This window comes from Punica granatum, chromosome 1 (genome assembly GCF_007655135.1).
Source record: "Punica granatum isolate Tunisia-2019 chromosome 1, ASM765513v2, whole genome shotgun sequence".
Lineage (NCBI taxonomy): Eukaryota > Viridiplantae > Streptophyta > Magnoliopsida > Myrtales > Lythraceae > Punica > Punica granatum.
Window position 1 is genome coordinate 51,386,536 of NC_045127.1, and position 22,825 is coordinate 51,409,360.

At 40.2% G+C, this 22,825-nt stretch overlaps 3 protein-coding genes across 3 annotated transcripts; all 3 read left to right on the forward strand.

Moving 5' to 3' along the window:
• Positions 1 to 249: 249 nt before the first annotated feature.
• LOC116210720 (serine carboxypeptidase 1-like) lies at positions 250 to 5,119 on the forward strand. Its single transcript, XM_031544739.1, has 14 exons — positions 250 to 1,306; positions 1,426 to 1,562; positions 1,697 to 1,773; positions 1,932 to 2,054; positions 2,178 to 2,280; positions 2,361 to 2,395; positions 2,514 to 2,615; positions 2,884 to 2,964; positions 3,068 to 3,316; positions 3,414 to 3,479; positions 3,576 to 3,697; positions 3,799 to 3,912; positions 4,091 to 4,136; positions 4,274 to 5,119. The coding sequence occupies exons 1-14, from the start codon at positions 1,170 to 1,172 to the stop codon at positions 4,355 to 4,357; spliced, it is 1,476 nt and encodes a 491-aa protein (XP_031400599.1). The 5' UTR covers positions 250 to 1,169; the 3' UTR covers positions 4,358 to 5,119.
• A 10,174-nt stretch (positions 5,120 to 15,293) lies between these two features.
• LOC116197031 (serine carboxypeptidase 1-like) lies at positions 15,294 to 18,399 on the forward strand. Its single transcript, XM_031527067.1, has 14 exons — positions 15,294 to 15,482; positions 15,571 to 15,722; positions 15,823 to 15,899; positions 16,075 to 16,197; positions 16,271 to 16,373; positions 16,456 to 16,493; positions 16,595 to 16,696; positions 16,815 to 16,895; positions 17,106 to 17,324; positions 17,452 to 17,517; positions 17,611 to 17,732; positions 17,833 to 17,946; positions 18,076 to 18,121; positions 18,239 to 18,399. The coding sequence occupies exons 1-14, from the start codon at positions 15,343 to 15,345 to the stop codon at positions 18,320 to 18,322; spliced, it is 1,467 nt and encodes a 488-aa protein (XP_031382927.1). The 5' UTR covers positions 15,294 to 15,342; the 3' UTR covers positions 18,323 to 18,399.
• Positions 18,400 to 19,415: 1,016 nt separating this feature from the next.
• Positions 19,416 to 22,824, forward strand: LOC116215701 (serine carboxypeptidase-like 20). Its single transcript, XM_031551527.1, has 14 exons — positions 19,416 to 19,624; positions 19,717 to 19,868; positions 19,973 to 20,049; positions 20,173 to 20,295; positions 20,431 to 20,533; positions 20,615 to 20,652; positions 20,746 to 20,847; positions 21,002 to 21,082; positions 21,271 to 21,504; positions 21,620 to 21,685; positions 21,775 to 21,896; positions 22,034 to 22,147; positions 22,226 to 22,271; positions 22,423 to 22,824. The coding sequence occupies exons 1-14, from the start codon at positions 19,485 to 19,487 to the stop codon at positions 22,504 to 22,506; spliced, it is 1,482 nt and encodes a 493-aa protein (XP_031407387.1). The 5' UTR covers positions 19,416 to 19,484; the 3' UTR covers positions 22,507 to 22,824.
• The last annotated feature ends 1 nt before the right edge of the window (position 22,825 follows it).

The window sequence follows — 22,825 nt, forward strand, 5'->3', positions numbered from 1 at the left end:
CATCCACACAAGGTCCACTCCAATTCCAACTAGATAACATCCTTATGACAACCATAGTTGGGTGCGAAGAGCAACAGTCTTCCTGTATGTTCTGTTCCTTCTTGTTCGAAAAACATTTTTTCGAATCTGGGAGATTCACGGGTTACAACTTTTGCCTTTCTGCAACTTCCCACTGATGCAGATATGCGTATGCTCTATCCAGTCAATCTGATGTCGACGGGGCCAACATTTGTCCATTGTTTGATTCATCATGCGAAGGTAAGACGGCGATTGCAATTTTCAGTTTCCCTAATCATGGCGTGACCGGCCTTTGTCCCATGCCAGATGCAGCTGGATCGAAATTTCTCATTTTGGCACGGACGTTTGTCCGACCGTATTATGCTACAACGTTTGGTGAGGGGGTCAAGAGTCACGGGTATGGTAGGAAAAATTGAAGGAATGTGGTGCAGTTTAAAAATCAACTCCAAACCCCCAACGAAGAAGAAGATATAGAAATGTTCATGCGGAGACAGGTGAGTGGACCCGTCAGCACCGCTCGGTTCCTAGGAATTCACGCCCACCCTGCCATCTCCTCCCTGTCCGTGTTCTTCTGCCTGCCTGTGTTTTCTTTGCTACTTCCGGGGATTTTTGGATGATGTGGGTGTGGAAGTAGCAATCCTGGGGGAGAGCGCAGTGGTGGTTGGTCAGTTATCCTCGTCGATATTCAATGAGCATTACAATCAATAAAAATGTTTGTAAATGGTAATATATGAGACTACTCTGTTCGGCGTGTTCGCTTCTAGTGAGTGCTATAACGGCAATTAAAATGCTTGTGAGTGAGAATTTTCGATGTCAGTGCGCCATTCTCTCTTTACACACTCTTCAATTGTGATGATTGGGCAATGCAGAAAGATGCTTCCATTGACTCCTCTCTCATCCTTGAAACTAACTCTCACCCTTCTCCCACCCTTTTCCTCTCTCTCACACTCTTTCTTATGTTACTACTTCTTCCTGTTGTCATTTTCCCCTTGAATTCATGCCAATATATAGCCTTTTCCCCTGCACAATGTCAGTGGCTTCACCAAGTTCCAATCTTCTCTCTTCCTCCCTCATCTGTGAAGAGAACAATCAGTACTTTGCTGTCAGAGAACTGCCAGGAACTATATCAGCAATAGCCTTCCTCTGCAGCCATGGCAAATAATTGTGTCTGGGGCATGCTGTTTTGCGTGCTGCTGCTTTCGGTCTTTACCGAATGCGCTCCCGAAGGGTCTCTGGTCACTCATTTGCCTGGTTTTAACGGCAGTTTTCCTTCTAAACACTATTCGGGGTCCGTTCACTCGATGTCTTATTTTCATCTCTTTCGTTATCGCACAAAATTCAATCCATGTTTTACGTGAGAAAAGGAAAACGTGACCAGTTCTCATGCCGTTTCGCTGTTTGAACAAGATACGTGGAGGTAGATGGGAAGAATCTATTCTACTATCTGGTAGTGTCGGAAAGGAGCCCGCCGCAAGACCCAGTTGTCCTGTGGCTCAACGGTGGACCTGGTTGCTCCAGCTTTGACGGTTTCATTTATGAACATGGTATGTGCATAAGTTTATATGTGTGGTTCTCTAGATGAACATCCTGAAATTATGTGTTTGTCTTGTCTGCAACTGTAGTTGGATAACTGTCTTTTCGGTTGCGGGGTCACATCATTTGATTCGATTTTCTACAGGCCCTTTCAACTTTGAAGTAGGAAAGTCTGAAAAGGCCCTTCCAAAATTGCATCTAAATGGATATAGCTGGTCCAAGGTTATGGATTTGCTTCTCTTTCTCCACACATGCATTCCAATTTGATGTTCACTTCAGATACTGCAGATTCTTTCCGGAAAAAGTTCACTGGTTGCACTTCTTTGGGCTTGTCTCTCTCAAGTTTTATAAGAAATGCCAGCGTTCCTGCACTTTTGCAGGTATCAAATATTATTTACCTCGAGTCGCCTTGTGGAGTTGGCCTATCTTACTCTTCAGACACTGGCAAGTATGTTACAGGAGACCTAGACACTGCCTCTACCACACATGCTTTCCTTCTGAAGGTAAACTCGAGTCTCCTATCAGGAAATCGAGCGTAAAACATTTGATAGAAAATATTTTATATCCTGTAATGAGAGTGAAATCTGATGAAGTTGATTAAACGATCTGTTCTACTGGAAAAAAAGTGGTTCAAGCTGTTCCCGGAGTTCATCAACAATCCTTTCTACATCGCTGGAGAGTCCTATGCTGGGATCTATGTGCCAACTCTTGCAGCTGAATTGGCAAAAGGTACCCACTTTATCACTCCACATGATCTGGAGCTGACGAATACTCCAATCTAATTACCTAAATTCTACTCCAATGAGCAGGAACTAAGAGAGGAGTGAAGCCAATCAATTTCAAGGTCTGTTCTCTGTTTCGGCATCTCTATGCAGCTGCAACTTTTATGATAATATGTGCCAGCTGCATCCGGTGCCCTCCTCAGACAAAAAGGAGCTTACAATCATTTCGATTTTGTGCAGGGTTACATGGTGGGGAACGGGGTCACGGATGAGAAATTTGATGGCACCGCACTGGTACCATTTGCTCATGGAATGGCACTGATATCGGATGATATCTTTAATGTGGGACACTTCTCTTCTTCTTTTGGATGCTCTATTCCATTGGCAAATTAGATTTGATCAAGGGGATCAGATTTTAGTCCTTCTCAGTCCTATAGGAAGTAGACACATGATGAATTCAACTCATTACATAATAAATCACTTCACTGCATTGCAATGTCTCACATTCCGTGCCTCATGTCTGTGATCGGCTAATGTGTTCTTTATGGCCTGCATATATTGGACGGACCCCTACAATAATTTCTGAGCTCTGTGCATTTAATTGATGCAGGAAGTATATAATAGCTGTGGTGTACTCTACTACAATAACAATAGTGAAACCTGTTATGCTAGCCTCGAAAAAGTAAGCCAGGTAAAACTCCGATATAATGAAGATTTTCTTGACGAACTCCGACTGATCACTAGGATCTTTATTTCCTTTGGTCAAGCTCTGACTAGGGTTGGTTGTTACTCAGGCAATTGCAGGTCTAAACATTTATGACATCCTCGAGCCTTGCTACCATTACCCGGGTTCTGCAAAGAAAGAGGATGCAAATGAAAGCACATCCTTGCCCTTAAGCTTCCAGATGTTGGGAGGTACTGAGAGGCCGCTCGCTGTGCGTAAAAGGATGTTTGGCCGTGCTTGGCCTCTTTGGGCGACTGTTAAGGACGGCCCTGTTCCTTTGTGGCCCCAGTTGGCTGAGAAGTACCATGTTGCTTGTATTGTGAGCTCCTTACTAAAATTGCCATCGTCTCTTGGATTTGTTTTGCACTTCTTACGATTTGTTTGGATGATGCTACAATTGAGGAATTTGTGTGCAGAATGACGACGTTGCAACTACATGGCTTAACAATGCAGAAGTCCGAGAAGCAATCCATGCCGCCCCAGTATGTATTATCTTTTTGTTAAAGATGCAAGTTCAAGCATTTTTCTGCTGTCTGATGCTCTTTTGCTGATTCTTGCGTCGAAAAATGGGGAGACAGGTGAATGTTTCTGGTCCTTGGGAGCTATGCACCAGAAAAATCTCGTATAACCATGATGCCGGCAGTATGATTCCTTACCACAAGAACTTGACTTCTCTGAATTACCGAGTCCTCATCTATAGGTAAGACGAGCCCCTTCTTTTAGAGGGAAAGAAGAAATTATTTTTCAGGTATCACGCATTTCTCTGGCTTCCAATGAGGCAAGATTTGATCATATTGACAGCGGGGACCATGACATGTGCGTTCCATACACTGGAAGCGAAGCATGGACTCGATCACTCGGGTATAAGACCTCGAGCGCATGGAGGTCCTGGTGGTCTAATAACCAAGTAGCTGGGTAAATTACTCCATCAATCAGTTTTAGTTACAATTTTCAGATGATATTTGGTCTCGAAATTCTGGCCAGTCTCCTTTAAATACAAAGTAGTTGTTGGTTAAGGAATTGATTCTTTTATCGACTGGAACATCTAACCGTCAAAGGAAGTGCCTAAAACTTGAAGGCTGAATTATGGCAGGTATCTACAAGAATATGACAACAAGCTCACCTTCCTTACGATCAAAGTAAGCGGCAGTCTCTGTTATCCTTCATTAGTATTTCTTCCAAAATCGATTCACAGTTCTTAGGTTTGTGTTGTCCTCTTTTCCTTCCTAATCAATTGGTTTTTACTTCTGATGTCGCTTCCCGGTTCGCAATTCAGGGAGCTGGGCATACTGTGCCAGAATACAAGCCAAGCGAAGCACTGGATTTCTATACACGCTGGTTGGACAGGAAGCCGATATAAGATTGGCTGAAAGCTTCATCCTTTTTCATTTCCATCGACTGAAACATCACTTCAATGACCTAAGTGTACTTTATAACCAAAAAGAATTAGTAATTATATGAAGAGCATTTCCAAAAGTCCATCTCGTAACTTCTGATCTATTCCCTACTTGAACAGAAAAGCAAACGAGAAAAAGGGATGAAAGGAATGGTGGGGTGACGTATGAATGAGTAGGAAGGAAACCATTACCGGAGAAGAAGCTTAACAGTAAAGGCTCGAAACTTAACGGTGCCCAGCCAATGTTGTGCTTCGATGTATGTTCAATACAGCATGTCATGGAGATATACTGAAACGATAACATCATTCTAACTTGATCCAGCAACCCAGTACTAATTCCCGAACATTGCCCGTGATTCCACCGCATATGCAAGAATGTTTTCAGAGACAAGTCGAATATGAATACAGATTTCCAACGTAAAAGCAGAACATACCATTTACAATATGACATTGTCGCAAGAGGAGGGTCCTGCACGTTCCACAGACATGCCAACATAGGCCGGCCTAGGCCCCATTGGGAACAATTTCAACAACTGGAAAGCAAAAGGACAATGAAAGTGGTCAAGAGATATTTTTTTACCCATGATCACATTGAACTCATAATTGTGAAGCTAATAGCTTCCCGCTGAAGCATCGAACACGCTCAAATACATCTCCAAGCAAGTAATCGGTGCGCAGCATTTGAGCATGTTCCCCAGGACTCATAGACTAGTTGGATTGGAAAGCAAAATGCCCTTCCACGCGTAATGTCTCTGTACAATATTTCTTTGTATTACTTATGCTCTTGTTGTGGCATATCGGGAATGAGACCAGGGGCGAAAGAAGCATAGGCCGATTTGACATCGTGTCCGGCTCAGTACCCTTGCATAATAGATGGCACAGTTTGTGCCACTCTGATCATGACTTATGGGGATCGATGATCTTGTATCGAGCAGGAATTTTTAGATCGAGCTACTAGCATGATTTTATATTTATACCTTTTTTAATATTAACATAGGAATTAGTTTTTAAAGACGCGAAAGACCCATTTTCCACTCTAAGAATGTAGCTAATTGCTCGTGAAACTAAAAGTTAGAGAAACACGTACATTTATAAGAGTTGTATAAATATAAATTTCTATTTATTGAATTTTTTACTAATATTGAATCAATTAATATGTTAATTACCACACATATTGTCGTTTCAAGAATTAAACGTGGTTGAGATGGCATCAATACGCTAATTGGTCGCCTATCAAAAAAAGAAAAAGAAAAAAAAGAAGCTATTTCGTCAATTGATTTCCTAGCGTTCAATTAATTGCAAAAAGAATTTGCCGTTCAAAGGCAATTAAAGCGAATTAATTCCTTTATTTACTGTTGAAAGGGTAAGAGATTTTCATTCTTGATAGGATATATATATATATATATATATATATATATATATATATATATATATATATATATAGCTTTCACGATAAAATATAAGCAATTCTCTTTGAAAGGATAAAGAGAAAATAAAGAGGAGATTAAAAGAAGATTCATTGGCATTATGAACCGCTCAAGCCTTTCTTCTGCTCTTCTGTTCATCATCTTCTTCGTTTACTTCTCTGGTAATTTTCTGTCTCCAGTCCTATTCATTTCCTAAATTTTGGTTACGCTATTTTATTTTGATCAATGTACACAATTTACGCTATTTTATTTTCATCAATGTACATAATTTACTAATTTATTTCTGTTAATAATTTAGTCTAAAATTGATATTCAGGATTTTCTGCAAAACACGGTTATTTTTCATTTATTTATTTTCTCATTTGTGGATGTCCTGTTAGGTAGGGCGAATTGCAAACATAAAAAATTTGTAATAATTATATTTCTTGCATATGCATTTTAACTAGCCAGGCTATAGCCAGCTGAAAAGAATTAATTACGTTAATATGATAAATATTGAACGATCAGGGACAACGACCGGAAATGTTTGCCCCTTTTGGGAACATACGCCCATGCCGAGCTGCAACAATTCGAAATGTCAGATTTACTGCAGAAGCATTGGTTGGGATACTGGCTTCTGCAACGGTGACTCAAACTATTGTTGCTGTGGAGGTATATATTCAATTGATGATGATCGACTAGCTAGATTTATTTATATACGCGTGCATATATATATATATATCGATGGCATTGCCTGTTTTATATATATCGATGATATTGCCGGTTTTGCTGCATGTGCATAACAGCTAGCTACCCTGGCCTAGGTGGTCCACACGGACTCCAATCGCCAGAATCAGCCAAATCATAACTAGTCTATTGTGCAATTCATTATCCATTTTTAACTCTTGGTCTGTTTTTTTTTTTTTTTTTGGGGCCCCGACCAGCAGCTGCCCTGAAAGTCCAAGACTTCGAGCCGAAGGTGTCCAAGGATGTCCTTGCAAATCAAAAGGAACACCCCTGAAGAAACTCAGGGAAGTCACCACAGTTACAGATGATAGAACCCTACTAGATATGAATAATAATCATGTTATAGGGTATATATTAGCATGCGATCACATTGACTAATCAAGTTACGATATATGTGTACAGTGTGTGTGTGTATATATATATATATATATATATATATATATGCATGCAATCATGTTTTTCTTGATGATGATGGATAGACCGGTAATTACAATATATTTCTTAGCATCAAACTTGTCATCTCAGTCGTCTAGCGCATGCACCTCGCTTCCGAGTATATACATTTCTGGAATAAATTGAACTAACTAAAAGGAAGACAATGACTAACGGTAATTACTCATCAAATGCCCATACTCTATTCTTTAATCATCGTTCAAGATTTCCATTTCCAAACTTAAATACATGGGATGGGGTTAATTAATTTTTGCTTGAGTTGTAAAGATTAAAAGGTACGTTAGAAAAGCAGACTATGTCCAGTCTGGAAATCCACTTTGTGAATTCCAAGCGAATATATACTAATATATTCATATAAGAAAAAAACCACACTTAAAAAAAAAGAATTCTTATTTAATCAAATTAAAAGTAGAAATAAAATTTCGCTTTTCATTGGTGCAAAACTTCCCATGCTCCTTAATTTCTCATTGATTCCTCTTTAATGAGAAGGCAATGTTGTTGATCTCGCTGATGGTGGGAATGATCAATTTCTCCTTTTTTGGATTCGTAGGTATATATATGTCTTTCGATTAGTTGCTTCGCAGAGAAACCCGTCCAAGGACCCGATACTTCTGCGGCTTAATGGAGACCCCAGATTTTCTAGCTTTGATGGATTTGTCTACAAACACGGTATGGTAGTTAACAAACTAAGATTCTAAACACATATGAGATGTCCTACTTCTTCGCTTTTATGTATAACCGTAAAATTTCCAACAGGACGAGCTGACATGTTAGCATAACTAATTTCTTATAAGTTCTAAATCTTATATTGTATACATGCTTTATATATTCACAGTGATCTTTACCATTCATTTTTTTTCTTGATATGTGGATACGTACTTATGTATATGTATACACATATATTAAGACACAAGTAATAATATCAAGAGCATTTTTCAGCTTGTCTCATAGTTATAGGAACAGCCTCTTGTAACTTCTCTACTCCCTAATCAAATGGAAAAACAAAAGAAAAAGAAAAAAAAACAAAGGATTACTCGTCACCAATCTGCACGGTTCTAATGACACTTTTCCTTCCAAACATTATCCGAGGTTCATTTGCCCGATGTCTTGTCTTCGACTCTTCCATTATCGTGCAAAATTCAGTTTCCATGCTTGCTTCTTTTAATTAGCTCTGACTAGGATTGGTTGTTACTCAAGCAATTGCAAGTCTAAATGTTTATGACATCCTCGAGCCTTGCTACCACTATCTAGGCTCTGCAAAGAAAGAAGATGCAAATGAAAGCACATCTTTGCCCTTAAGCCTCGAAACTGAATCGAACCACATTCCGGCCTATATGGGTGCACTTTGGCTGACATATCATTTGGCATGGTGTGACTCAACACGTGCGTGCGAAAATATAACGCGCTTTGATACCATAGGTCTATAAGTTATTAGGCCCATCTCTAACTCTAACTCCAAAGCTCGAGTTTATAGGTTGTGGAGTTTCATCTCTTATAAACTATTGGATTTCCTCAACAATTGATCACAAACATTCTTTTTCGTGAAATCTCAAGCTGATAAGTGATGGGAATCAAAACCTCATATAAACACAATTACTTGTGCATGTTTGTCCAATATGGGATATTGCTTTTTCACTCAACAATAGGTAGGTGACCATAGATGGGAAGACTGCAGAGGAGAAGAGCCTATTTTACTACTTTGTGGCTCCGTAAAGAGAATCTTCCAAGGATCCCGTGGTGCTGTGGCTCAATGGTGGGCCTGGATGCTCAAGTTTTGATAATTAACAACTAGGATTCCAAATTACTATTCACCTTGTCCATACGACTAATATGTGTACGTTTGTTTGGACTTAAAATTAAGTGTTGAAATTTTAAACATTTAGTGAAATAAGTGCTTAATTGATTAATTAAAAATTATTTGATAAAGTTAAGTGTTGAAAATTTACAGTTTTTGGTGTAATACTCACATGCCAGCCCACTATCTTCTTTCTTTTACTTATGAGCCAACATTTTATATTGTATTATTTTTATCATTTCTGAAAAAATTAAAAAATAAAGAAGAGGGAAGGCTGTGCAGATTGCGATCGAGAAGGGGGTGGTGGTGGCCGGAATCAGGACCACAAAGGAGGTTGCCGGTAACTGCAGACGTTGCTGGAGACCTTCTCAATTAGTGGACCATAAAGAGTTTCCATGAAGCATATGCTGCATTTTTTTTTGACGTTATGTCGCTCCTATATAACGGCCTTTTGATACATAGAGTCTTGCTATGCAGGGAGCAGGACATATGGTACCCCAGTACAAGCTGAGGGAGTCCTTGGACTTCTTGAATCTTGACTCGTTGACTAGACGGAAAACCAATCTAATCGAATGCAGACACTGTATATTGTGCCAATTAGCAAGTGGAACAGAACTCATTGAATAAGGAAGAACCCTTCGTTTCGATTCCTTTTCTTATATTCCTACGACATACAGTCTTGCTATGCAGGGAGCAGGACATAGGTTTGTCTTCCGACGAACTCTCAGCTCATATTTCAATCTGTATACAACTTATCTTCAGTTTACTTTTAATGCTTATGCTACTAGCGTATTGCCTTTGCTGATGCCTTTGCCATATGGTCGGTCCCTCAGCCCAAACCGATGGAGGCATTGGACATCTATGGTCGTTGTTTAGATGGAAAGTCGATCTAACAGAGAAAACAGACATGCCGTTGAGTTGGCTGTTAGAATGGAATCGATTCACTGAATAAGATAGACCTATTTTACCTACATGCGGTTATTCCATGATCTAAACTCAGATGATACGCTAAAGAAAGACGGTCACGATCAAACGCAGAAACTTAGACTTATGACAGAACTAGTGCAAATCTTTTCCGGAATAACCGCATGTAAATATCATCTGGGCGCGAGGGACGGGGGTGAACCCAGGACAGGGGTCCAGCTTTCGGTTAATAAGCAGCTCAAACGGGCAATTCTAATTCAAAATAGCCAATCCCTTTGCGTAGAAACAGAGTAACCAATAATGTACACGCAGATTCTAGTTGGACCAAGAATCTTTTGATGGAGTGCTCCAATGAACAGCCAAAGCGGGGATACAATTCGGGATCGATTCAAAGCGATGCGGGAAAGAATCAAGGAGGGAAGAGATTGAACGCAATGGGATCGATGGAGGAACAAAATTGTCAGATTGAACGCGGGGGAAGAGAGAGAGAGAGATCATTGAAACTCTTTGGCGGGTGCTTAATTTTGCCTTTATGTTATGGGATAATTTTCCAAACGCATCTTGCTTATGAGCTTCAAAATCTGTGTTTGAATCATATACATCGTGTTTGATGGTCTTTTGGATTAATATGGTTGTAATGCATATCATTTTATTCGTATTATAAAGATGAGCACATCCGGTGTGTGCACAACAAATTTCGAATCTGATGTAAGATAGGAAATTTATGCAACAAAATTTTTAATTGATTTAATTTGTGAGTTACAATCTCTAATTGCACTCTTGTAAAGACAAAGAAAAATCCTTTGACAAGAGGGTCTTCGGAACTTGATCTTGAAACTTTGCGATTAGACTTCGATTTAATGTCTTCGCACAAACGGAACTTCGGGCTTTATGCTCGTTTGGATACCTTCTTTTAAACACAATCAATTTAATATCTTGGATTTAATTAGTCTCCGGGTTTGGTGCTTGTTCAAATACTTTCATTTAAACACAAACACCTTTAAAGAAAATTGTCAGGACGTGTATGCTTGATCCGATCGATTATGAAGCTTGCCGGAGTCTTCGTGACTTTTCCGACGCTCTTCGTATTCTTCACGTTCTTCCTTTGAATATGGCGTTATTGAGATCTTAAGGCCTTTTGATCTTTTCGCACTCCGTTTAATTTGCAGAGCGTTTCTTCTTCTCCTCAGAGCTCTCTGAAGCTCCGACTCTCCCAAAAGTCCCCCTTTCTGAAGATTGAGGACTCCTATTTATAGTTATGGAAGAAGGAGCCATGAATCTTAATACTTACACTTGATTGGTTGGTTCAAGATAATAATATGATTTTCTTTTTTTAAAATAGATTATTATCCATTTAAAAGATATTATGTAACCTCTTGATTCTATCGGTTACTAATTATTTAAAATTTATTTATTTAATTAATTTCTAGACAATAATATTTAAATCGGATAACACCATATATATTTTTATGGTGAAATACTGTATTTGTCTTTGAATGCACACCTCGCATAAGATCTCGAATATTAATCCAACTCTTCTTTATTAATACCATACTTAATTAGGTACTAAAATATTCGAAGTAATAGAGGGTAATTCGTAAAAAAATTTGCATTCTATAAATGCCCCCTCGAGACTTGCACACGACTCGATTTAAACGAGTATAAGTGGGCATGTCTCGACCTTGTTCTGACCTTTGAAATGGCTGATCCCATTTTTCTTTGCTTTCCATTTCTTATTTTTCTCCAGAAAATATTCTCTATCAGATCCAATTTGAATGGATCCCCTGTGGGCACGTGATTTCAACCACCTTAATTTGTTGTATCACGAAATCACAATTTAAGAAGAGATTGCACGGGTGAAATCTCATGCTCCTGGGGGAATTGGATTCTTAACCCATGAATTTAACTTCCAAATAATTCCCAAATCCAAGATCAAAATTCTCCAAATCCCGGTCCAGATCTAGATACTTTCTAATCCCTTTAACTTCGATTTTTTTTTCTTTTCGCTTTTAAACCAAATCCCCAAATCCCTTCTTCTCGGACTTGGATTATAATAACCATATTCCAAGGCATTGCTGCACTTTTTTTTTTTTTGTGACTGCATCTTAGCCATTCTTGCTAAGATTGCCAACGTACCTTTGTAAGGGATCAAGTCATTACGTAGTTCATTGGAAATGATTCTTTTTTTTTTTTTTTTTCATTTCCTGGAGTGTAATTCTTCTTTACTTGCAAGACTTTAACTTAGGGCTTTGTAGCTTATTCTCAGTCGAGGGATGTTTGTCGATCACCGAAGCTTTTAGGCTTTACCAAGTGTAGAGTCTCGAGCGAGGGCTTGTGTAGCTTGTTCTCGATCGAGGAGGTTCGTGGATCATTGAGACCTTTTAGGCTTGAATCCGATGTTAGGCCTCAAACAAGGGCTTATGAAGCTTATTCTTGTTGAGGAGTGTTTGTTGATCATCACGGCCTTTGGGCTTGAATCCGATGAGTGTTTGAGCGATGGCTGTGTAGCTTGGTGTTGTCGAGAAAGTTTCCTGGAATCACCAGGGCCTTTGGGCTTGATGTAGTGCTTCATTCTTGAGTTCCTTTGAATCTTTGGTTCGACAAAGTTTCAAGCAAAATCGAGAGTCTCGACTTTGTAGATCTTCTCCAGGTCTTGTACCTTCTTTGATATGGGATCGACATTTACTGCCAGGACTTGCTCGCACTCAGTTTCGGCGGGAGGTTTGCCCTCTTCATTTGATTCTTGATGATCGTTCACTTCCCAATGTCCTTGAACAAACAATCTTTGTGACCCGCAGGTTTTGAAATTCAGCTCCATGTTGTGTGCACGTGTCACTAATTCTTCAAAGGTGCAAGGTGTAAGTCCCCGCAGGATATAACATAAGTCCCAATGCATTGCTTGAATGCACATGTCGATTGCCGAGGTTTCTGACAAATGATCTTTACAATTAAGGCTTCAGTTTCTCCATCGCTGGATGTATTCCATAACAAGATCATTCTTTAATTGGTGTGTGCTAGTGAGTTCAATCATACTCACTGTTTGCCTTGTGTTGTAAAACCTAGTTAGGAATTCGCACTCCAATGGTTCCCAACTGTTAATTGACCGAGGTTGGAGATCAATATACTAATCAAAAGCATTTCCTTTTAATGAACGAACAAACTGTTTTACCAATAAATCTCCTTCAGTCCCAGTGTTATTGCAAGTTTCAACAAAATGGGCCACATGCTGTCGTGGGTTGCCTTTTATGTCGAACGTGAAACTTCAGTGGTTGGTAATTGACGGGCATCCTTAGGACCTCAATCCTTTGTGTGTAGGGCTTCTCATACATCACCAGAGATGAGCCACTTACTTCCACTTGACCTCTTAAGTGTTTCCTTAATGATTTTCAGTGAGTGGTCTGCAGGGACGGACCCGTCAGCAGCGACTTGGATGGTCCTAGTTGGAGTTGCCACTCTTGGAGTGGCAATAACAGTTCCCGACTCCTGTCCTTGGCCACCATGCACTTGTAATGCTGGTGCAACATCCTCCGAAGACTTCACTTGTCTTAGAGTGTTGTTGACTTGGCTTGATTCTTCTAAATTCTCGAGCTTGTTTACCTGTAAGCTATCTTGGCATCCCAGTCTTGTATAGTTTTCATGAGCACTTCGAGAGTTCTGGCCATATTTGACACTTGTTCCTCTACTAATGACGTGTTTGTCACCGCAACAGCCACAACTCTAGGATTAAAGTTATTACTCCCATCAGCATTAGGAGTTGTCTCCTTAATGGGTACCTTGGCATGTTTAACTGTAGCCTTTACATGTCATTGGCCCCTTTGATTGGGTGGTGAGGGTTTTATTTACAGTGTCTTTCTTTATTGCCATGGTAATAAGAGAGATGAGAGGTAGAGATTGTCCCACCGTGAACGCCAGAAATTTGTGCACAACAAATTTCGACTATGATGTAAGACAGGAAATTTATGCAATAATTTTTTTAATTGATTTAATTTGTGAGATACGATCTCTGATTGCACTCTTGTAAACACAAAGAAAAATCCCTTGATTCTCTTCGCTTAACTTAAACGCCGTTAAGAGAGTTTTTGGGACTTGATCTCGAAACTTTGCGATTAGGCTTCGATTTAATATCTTTGCGTAAGCAGAACTCCGGGCTTTATGCTTGTTCAGAGACCTTTTTTTTAACACAATCAATTTAATGGCTTCGATTTAATGGGTCTTCGGGTTTGGCGCTTGTTCAAACACTTTTATTTAAACACGAACACCTTTAAAGAAAATCGTCGGGGCGTGTGTGCTTGATCCGATCGATTATGAAGCTCACCGGAGTCTTCGTGACTTTTCCGTCGTTCTTCATGTTCTTCCTTTGAATACGAAGCGTTGTTGACCGTTTAATTTGCAGAGCGCTTGTTCTTCTCCTTAGAGCTCTCTGAAGCTTGGGCTCTCCCAGAAGTTTCCCTTATTTGAAGATTGAGGACTCCTATTTATAAGTGTGGAGGAAGGAGCCATGAATCTTCGTACTTGGTCGGTTCAAAATAATAATATGATTTTCTCCTTTCAAAATAGATTATTATCCATTTAAAAGATATTATGTAACCTCTTAATTCTATCGATCACCAATTATTTAAAATTAATTTCTAGATAATAATATTTAAACTGGATAAAACCATATATATTTTTATGGTCAGTATTTGCCCTCGAATGCGCACTTAGCATAAGATCTCAATACCTGCCATCATCATATTGAACCCATAATTTGTGAAGATAAGAGCTTCCAGCAGAAGCATCAAACACGCTCAATCACATCTTCAAGCAAGTGCTCAAAGCACCGCATTACCCGGGGCTCATAAACTGGTTTGGATGGAAAAGGAGAAGCACTTCCACGCGCAGCGTCTTCATATGATAATTCTCTTTCTCCACTTGCGATCCCGCCGTGACGAATGGGCTCCAAGTTTTTCTTAAGGTTCGGTTAAGAGCTGGTTGGGAACGAGACCTGGGACGAAACAAGCATATCGTATCTGACGCCGCGCTGTATAGGTTGCTGCCCCCACGTGATGTATACAGATGGAATAAGTCTATATTGGAAAATAAACCCGTCCGATCATTGACTTAGAATACCAACGATCTTGTCGGCCTTCCGTAATTAACAAGGTCCCGTCATGCGTAGTCAAACTTCATCGTAGCAGAGGTTAAACAAGAAAAGAAATCTTACCGATAATATAATATTTTCTTTGCTTTCCATGGGGAGTCCCCCCACTTGACAAACTGGGCTGTTGGGTGGCTCACCAAGGAATCTTGACCAACTCCCACATTTGTCTCTTTCAATATCATCCTCCATTCCCCACTTTAATATCCCAAAAGACTTCATTGTCCTCATCTCATTGTATTCGCCACTACTTCCATTCTGGACGCACACTGCTCTTCCAATGATTGCACAAGGGCATGTCCAGCAACTTATCTGTTTGTCTATCTGATCAATGAACAGACAAACGTGCCCACACAAATAAGAAAAAGCTAAAGCAGAAGGAAAGTGATAGGAAAAAGCAAAAGAGGATAGAACATGCCACTCTTCTATATATATATATATATATATATATACGCTCAAAGGGCCTGAACAAAATATCCATCTAATCATGAAGCTTCTAAGCCTCGCATGCTGCATAGCCTTTTCCCTAGTTTTGTGTGTCACAGCTGTCAGAGCAGCCCCTGCCGGCTCTCTGATCACAAACCTACCGGGATTCGAGGGCAGACTCCCCTCTCAGCATCACGCAGGGTAAGTACAACCGCAGGTGACAAAACAAGGTTGTTGTTGATCTCATTCATCGTGGGAATGATCCGTTTCTCCTTTTTGGGATTTGTAGGTATGTCTCTATCAATGGGAAGCCGACAGGGAAGAAGAACCTGTTCTACTACTTTGTTGCTTCGCAGAGAAACCCGTCCAAGGACCCAGTAGTTCTGTGGCTTAATGGGGGCCCCGGATGTTCTAGCTTCGATGGATTTGTCTACGAACATGGTACGGAAGTTAACAAACTGAGACTCTAAATGAGATGAGATGTTCTGCTTTTCGCTTCGATGTATAACTGAATTATCATGTCCTGCTCTCTGCCTGTCAGGGCCATTTAATTTTCAAGCACGACAATCAAAAGAGAGCTTACCTAAGTTGCAGCTCAATCCTTACAGCTGGTCCAAGGTCGTGATATTTACTTTGATCATCGGAGTTCCTCTCTTTTAAATTGGCATCAGCAGATTGGAAATATTCCTAAATGACCATCTCAGGGAACTCAAGTAGCTTTTATCTGTACTTTTTGAAAATTCTTCCCTCAATTTTTTTATTCCTAATGGTTTCATCTCCGTGCCATTTTCAGGTTTCAAACATGTTATATTTGGATTCGCCTTGTGGAGTTGGTTTATCTTACTCCGACAATCCAAAGAATTATGCGACCGGAGACTTCCAAACTGCTGCCGACACGCATACTTTTCTGTTGGAGGTACTTTAACTTACTGAAACTTACTATGCAAATGATCGACATTTGACCTGAGAGCAGTACCTTTCTGTATCAGTGGTTTGAGTTGTACCCCGAGTTCCTATCCAACCCCTTCTACATTTCTGGAGAGTCTTATGCTGGAGTTTACGTGCCGACTCTTGCTTCTACTGTAGCTAAAGGTATCTCTGCATAAAAAAGTTATTCAACATGCATATGCTTTTGATGTGATTTGGAATAAACAGCTGTTATTTCTTGTTGCAGGTATAAAAGATGGTCAAGAGCCAGTTATTAATTTCAAGGTATTAAGTTATCTCAGACCATCCTTTTTGAAAGGGTTATGCAAAACGTGGAATCAACTTTAATTTAAATATGAATTCAACTCATGATTCACATGATGCAGGGTTACTTAGTGGGAAATGGGGTGGCAGATGATTTTTATGATGGCAACGCTCTCGTCCCGTTTGCTTTTGGTATGGGACTGATCTCAAGCAACATCTTCGAGGTTTGTTTGTGTTCAAGGATGGTTTGCGGGCTAAGAAGGATTACTCAGCTTGACCAGACCTTCACCTTCCCGATCTTTGACTTGCAGTTCGATTTTGGGTATATCTTTCACTCTGCAGGATTGTCAGAAGACATGTAAAGGAAACTACGGTAACCCCACAAGCAAAAGCTGCTCTGAGAACCTCAATAAAGTTTACGAGGTATGTTGCAGCACAGTAAAATGTTAACCATCTACGACAGTTTCTGCAGTACCGATGCTTTGATCAAATGGTAGAGGATTCTAGTATTCAGTCCTGCATTTTGCCAGTAACTAGTGTATATGAAAGGTTGCAAGTTTTTGTTGCCTTTTGTCTTTAATGAACATGGAAAACCCGTGCCAGTAAACTCATGAATCTGTGGCTACTTTCTAGGCTCTGTCTGGTCTCAACCCATATGATATTCTCGAGCCTTGCTATCAATACACCAGCGCAGTAAAAGAAAACAAAAGTGAGAGCATGTCTTCAAGCTTCATGACTCAAAAGCGTTTCACAAGAATCTCTGGCCGCAGATGGTTTGTTCGTGCATTAGGACGGGATGGTAGAGTTCCTTTAACTTCTCAAGCAGAGGCTACAGTTCATGTTCCCTGCATAGTGCGTCACTCTATTTCCTCATGATTTCTGATCCCTTGCTGAATCGAAAATTTAGTTGTCATTATTAGTACAGTGTGAGTGTGCTTGACATATCTATGGTACTTGTTGTGTTGTGGTTGCTGTGCAGAATGATGACGTGGCAACTGCATGGCTGAATGATGAATCTGTTAGAAAGGCAATTCATGCAGCACCGGTAACATAATCAAGCATTTCATCACTGTTTAACTCGTTAAGCGGAACTTTGAGCTAATTATTTTTCTGTTTTCTTATCTTATGTGAAAAAAAGACAAGTGTGGCAGGTCCATGGATGATATGTTCGGACAGAGTCGATTATTCAGGTGATGTTGATAGTTTGATACCATATCACAAGAATCTAACTTCCCAGGGATACCGCGCTCTAATATACAGGTGAGCTTCCAGGATTCTTCTTTACTTTAGTAGCTGGACATCATTTGGAATCATCATTTTGAGCTTGACAGCGAGTTGTCCTGTTCTTGTTATGTGGCAGCGGAGATCATGATCGGGTTATCCCATTCACGGGAACTCAAGCATGGACTAGATCGCTGGGATACAAGATCGTCGAGCAATGGAGGTCTTGGTTATCGAACAAGCAAGTTGCCGGGTAATCTACATTTATACCTGCACCAAGGAGATCTATGTTAAACAGATGAAAAAGAGCATTTCTCTGTTCTCTGTCTACCCTTCTAGGAGAAAAGTATCTTTGACCTAATACAGTTATTTTCCGGTATAGGTACTTGCAAGCATATGACAAGAACCTCACTTTCTTAACCATCAAGGTTTGTCTTCCGACTTTGTCTTGGGACAAACTCTCGGCTCATACTTCGACCAGTAAACCATTAATGTTCACTGTTTATTGCCCTTGCTGATACCTATGCCTTGCTATTGCTGTGCAGGGGGCAGGACATATGGTCCCCCAGTACAAACCGATGGAGGCGCTGGACTTCTATAGTCGTTGGTTAGATGGAAAGCCGATCTAACTGAAACTGCATTGAGTTGTGGCTGTTAGAATGGAATCGATTCATTGAATAAGATAAAGCTAATCTACTTCTATGCATTGTTTCTAACGATCCAAACTCAAATGATACGCTGATGATACACTCCCGATCAAATGTGGAAAATTAAGATATGATAGAAAATGGCGAGAATTTTATACCGGAGGCCGAATCTATCCACATTCCAAGCTATAAGAGAGAGGGCATTTGTGTTTTGATCATATGGCTTCATTTAATTTTGCTCCTTTGGTGTTCCAAGATGGAGCTTGCTTACGAATATGTATCTATTCCTCTTCCCCGTCCATGTTCACTATCGCGCAAGAACAAGTTCAATCAATGCATCATACGTCCACAACTCATTTCCAGTAATTTGAAAACATAATGACTTATACAAATAAAATTTGGTATTATATTTTTTGGGTGTGTACCCTCGTATCCGGAAGCTCAATAGGTTCCGATTAATCTAGTTGAGCCGGATCGACCTACTAAGGGATAAAGCTTTTCCAATGGGGATTTTTTCCATTCAGAAGACTCGAACCCGAGACCTTATTTAAGGAGAACTTACTAGATTGGAGCCTTAAACTATACGATGATGACGATAAATTAAATATGATTAACCTTGTCCATTACGTGTGTATTGGTTGATAAAAGGGTTGCGGTTTTGGATTTTGAATTGATCCGAAGTTAAACTAGTAATATTCTTAACTTTGTATGACTCGGTGAAGAGACATATATGATGATAGACATTATGAAAACGTCCACAACACAATGGACTGAATTTTGATATGAGGAGATAGTCAACTATCCAGTTGACATATAAAGGTGATTGGACAAAGAATCTTGGGCAGGCTCGTGTGCTTGGACTTTCATCCTTTCTTGTTCTATCCGTATATCCGCAAGCCAGCCAGCTTCTTTGGCTTCTCTCATGGTACTTGCTCGTCTTCTGCGTCTGCAACTGCCTGTCTCTCTATATTCACGAACAAACATGCCGGCACAAACCAAAAATACTAGGGGATGAAAACAAGAATGATTAAACAAGAAAGACAACGGAAAAGAAAAGATGAGAAACAACCACAATTCTGTTGCATATATTGCTCGAAGACCGGCTATGTACTCAGAAAGGGGACTTTGAGAGTCCAATTGAATCATGAAGCTTGTAAGGTTCATGTGGAGCGTAGGACTGACCTTGCTCTTGAGTGTCACAACTGTCACAGCAGCTCCTAAGGATTCTCTTATCACAAGCGTACCGGGCTTTACTGGCAGTCTCCCCTCTCAGCATTATGCAGGGTAATAGCACCTGACCAGCTCAGAACTGATTAATCGGTAACCAACTTTCGAATATATCACGAGAATTATTGACTTCTTTTGCTTGCTTGTAGGTACGTGACCATAGATGGGAATCCTGCAGGGGAGAAGAACCTATTTTACTACTTTGTGGCTTCGGAAAGAGATTCTTCCAAGGATCCCGTGGTGCTGTGGCTCAATGGTGGGCCTGGATGCTCCAGTTTTGATGGGTTCGTCTATGAACATGGTATAGAATTAACAACTAGGATTCCAAATTATGGTTAAGATAGCTTTCTTAATATTCCCCCTGTGTATGCGACTAACTAAATGTCCTGATCATCTACCTCTCAGGACCATTCAATTTTCAACCAGGAAATTCAGGAGGGAGCTTTCCCATATTGCAGCTCAATCCTTACAGCTGGTCCAAGGTAAACATAGTTACACTGACAACCAAAGATGGAATCCACCTTTATGACTTCGACATGAAGCAACTGTAACAAGCCTTCACCTGGCGCTGATATCGTAGACTGTTGTTCTTCTGTTCCTTCCAGGTTTCAAACATCATTTACTTGGATTCACCCTGTGGGGTTGGATTATCTTACTCCGACAATCCTAGCAATTATGTGACTGGGGACATTCAAACTACCTCTGATACACACGCCTTCCTGCTCAAGGTAGCTAGATCGAAAACCGACCTAGGAGTGTGAAGCTAGGGAACAGATTTGTTTTTTATATGAGTACAAAAGGTGGAGTATTCTCCAAGTATCCAAGTTTCTAATTAGAGCAATCCCCTTAATTGTTGGCATCAGTGGTTCGAGTTGTATCCCGAGTTCCAGGCCAATCCATTCTACATTTCAGGAGAGTCCTATGCTGGAGTTTATGTACCGATGCTTGCCTCAGAAGTGATAAAAGGTATGAAAAACAGAAGGCTACATATGTCCTGTAAGCTTTATATTTGACATATATTATCGAGGCTGAGAACTCCTCCTGCAGCTATAGAAGGCAACCAACAGCCCTCCATCAATTTTAAGGTATCACCCTGACGATTCTCGGGTTAAGAAACTGTTAAACTTCCTCGACTTAAAGCTTGAGCTCATCCAAATGAATTTGCATAACTCATGCAGGGCTACCTTGTGGGGAATGGGATAGCAGACGACGTCTTTGATGGCAATGGTCTTGTCCCATTTGCTTTTGGTATGGGATTAATCTCAATTGACATTTTTGCGGTGAGTCTGAATGTTGAGTTTAAGCTATAAGCTTCTTTCGGGCACTCATTGTTTTACTGTTAACTGATGAAAAATGCAGCAGCTTTCTAAGTAACTAAGCAAATTAAGAGCATAACAGCATTGCAGTCAACTTGACTCAATGTTTACTGTGCAGGATTGTCAAGCAACATGCCAAGGGAAGTACTATGACCCGCCAAATCCAACTTGTGAAAAAAACCTCAGGAGAGTTAGTCAGGTACGTTGTACGAATGGAAAAACTTTTACCCACTGTCATGAATTTGTTCTTGCTTTCCCCGTCCATAACCTGATTTGATCAAATGAAGAATGTCTATTTCACCAAGTGTCTCGAATTGTAGTTTGTTGTATACACAAAGTTCTTGCTATGGCCCTCTCTGTAATCCTTGAATTTCTGCTTGGTTTTAGGTTCTGCTAGGTCTGAACTTCTACAATATCCTCGAGCCTTGCTACCGATATCCAAGTGTAGCTGAAGGAAATCAAAGCTCTGGTGGCCCTTCAAGCTTCAGGCAAGGTAGGCTGACCAATACAAAGCATCTCACCAGAATGTCTAGTGGTAGACACTTTGTCCGTTCTTCGGGACGGGATGGAAGAGTTCCCTTAGACTCTCAGTTGGAACCTGAATTTCATGTTCCCTGCATTGTGAGCGTCCTAAAACCTTTCTATGTATTAGATTCCGATTTCACTCCAAAAGGATGAATTCTAATCAGTATGCTCTGGCATAATCATTAAGCATGCTGTGATGATGATTGTGCAGAACGATGACCTTGCCACTGCATGGCTGAATGATGAAACTGTTAGGAAAGCAATTCATGCAGCTCCGGTAATGTACAGTTATTCATCTGATGGCCGGTATGTAGAGCCGCTGATATTTCATTGCTCGCTCACGGTTTAATATGCACAAATTTGCAGGCAAGTGTGGCAGGTTCATGGACGATATGTGCTGATCGGGTGGATTACACAACCGAGGTTGATAGTATGCTACCCTACCACAAGAATCTGACAGCCAGGGGATATCGTGCTCTAATCTACAGGTGATCATTCCCAATATATTACTACATTTCATGTATCAGATGAGGTCTGATGCATGAAATTTTCTTAAGATACTTTTGCATCAAAGTTGCTTAAATACTTGCAATTAAATACTTGCAATTAACAATCATTGCTGCAGCGGAGATCACGATAGTGTTGTACCATTCACTGGAACCCAAGCATGGACTAGATCATTGGGATATAAGATCGTTGAGCAATGGAGATCGTGGTTGTCCAATGAGCAAGTTGCTGGGTGATTGTCGATAAAATCTCGCTGTTTTCTTTCTTGTAAGCATCTTTAACCCGACATTATTAGTGTTCTCTGTTACAGGTACTTGCAAGCATACGACAAGAACCTCACATTCTTAACCATCAAGGTTTGTTATACAGGGAACTTTGGCCTCCTATCTTTATTCATAATAGATGGTTCAAGACAGAATCGATTTCCATGAAAGCATACACTGCCTTTTCTCTTGTTATGTCGCTCCTATATAATGGCCTTTTGATACATAGAGTCTTGCTTTGCAGGGAGCAGGACATATGGTCCCCCAGTACAAGCCAAGGGAGTCCTTAGACTTCTTCACTCGTTGGCTAGACGGAAAACCAATCTAAACATACGCAGAAACTGTAATTTGTGCCGATTAGCAAGTGGAATGGAACTCGTTGAATAAGGAAGAACCCATCGTTTCAAGTCCTTTTTTCTTTTCCTAATGATAGAAACTGTAATGGGTTTCAATGATACATACACGAAAAATGTGATCTGCAATCAAATGCATGAGAGAGAGCGGTGCCACTATGCTGAAAACTCAAACCACTTTCTTTATACAAATAGACTGTATCTTACACACTTCGAATCAAGAAGGAACATAAATTGAACGGGCTAAAAGTTACAATATGATATACTGGTGTGTAATCAAATGCATGAGAGAGA

Bases quoted from the DNA above. Each gene is read 5' to 3' on its own strand.
- LOC116210720 (XM_031544739.1), top strand. From the start codon at position 1,170: ATGGCAAATAATTGTGTCTGGGGCATGCTGTTTTGCGTGCTGCTGCTT. The intron at 2,281-2,360 runs GTACCCACTTTA...TCCAATGAGCAG, and splicing joins TGCAGCTGAATTGGCAAAAG to GAACTAAGAGAGGAGTGAAG. The intron at 4,137-4,273 runs GTAAGCGGCAGT...TTCGCAATTCAG, and splicing joins TCACCTTCCTTACGATCAAA to GGAGCTGGGCATACTGTGCC.
- LOC116197031 (XM_031527067.1), top strand. From the start codon at position 15,343: ATGAAGCTTCTAAGCCTCGCATGCTGCATAGCCTTTTCCCTAGTTTTG. The intron at 17,518-17,610 runs GTAACATAATCA...TGTGAAAAAAAG, and splicing joins AGGCAATTCATGCAGCACCG to ACAAGTGTGGCAGGTCCATG. The intron at 17,733-17,832 runs GTGAGCTTCCAG...GTTATGTGGCAG, and splicing joins TACCGCGCTCTAATATACAG to CGGAGATCATGATCGGGTTA.
- LOC116215701 (XM_031551527.1), top strand. From the start codon at position 19,485: ATGAAGCTTGTAAGGTTCATGTGGAGCGTAGGACTGACCTTGCTCTTG. The intron at 20,050-20,172 runs GTAAACATAGTT...TGTTCCTTCCAG, and splicing joins ATCCTTACAGCTGGTCCAAG to GTTTCAAACATCATTTACTT. The intron at 21,505-21,619 runs GTGAGCGTCCTA...ATGATTGTGCAG, and splicing joins AATTTCATGTTCCCTGCATT to AACGATGACCTTGCCACTGC.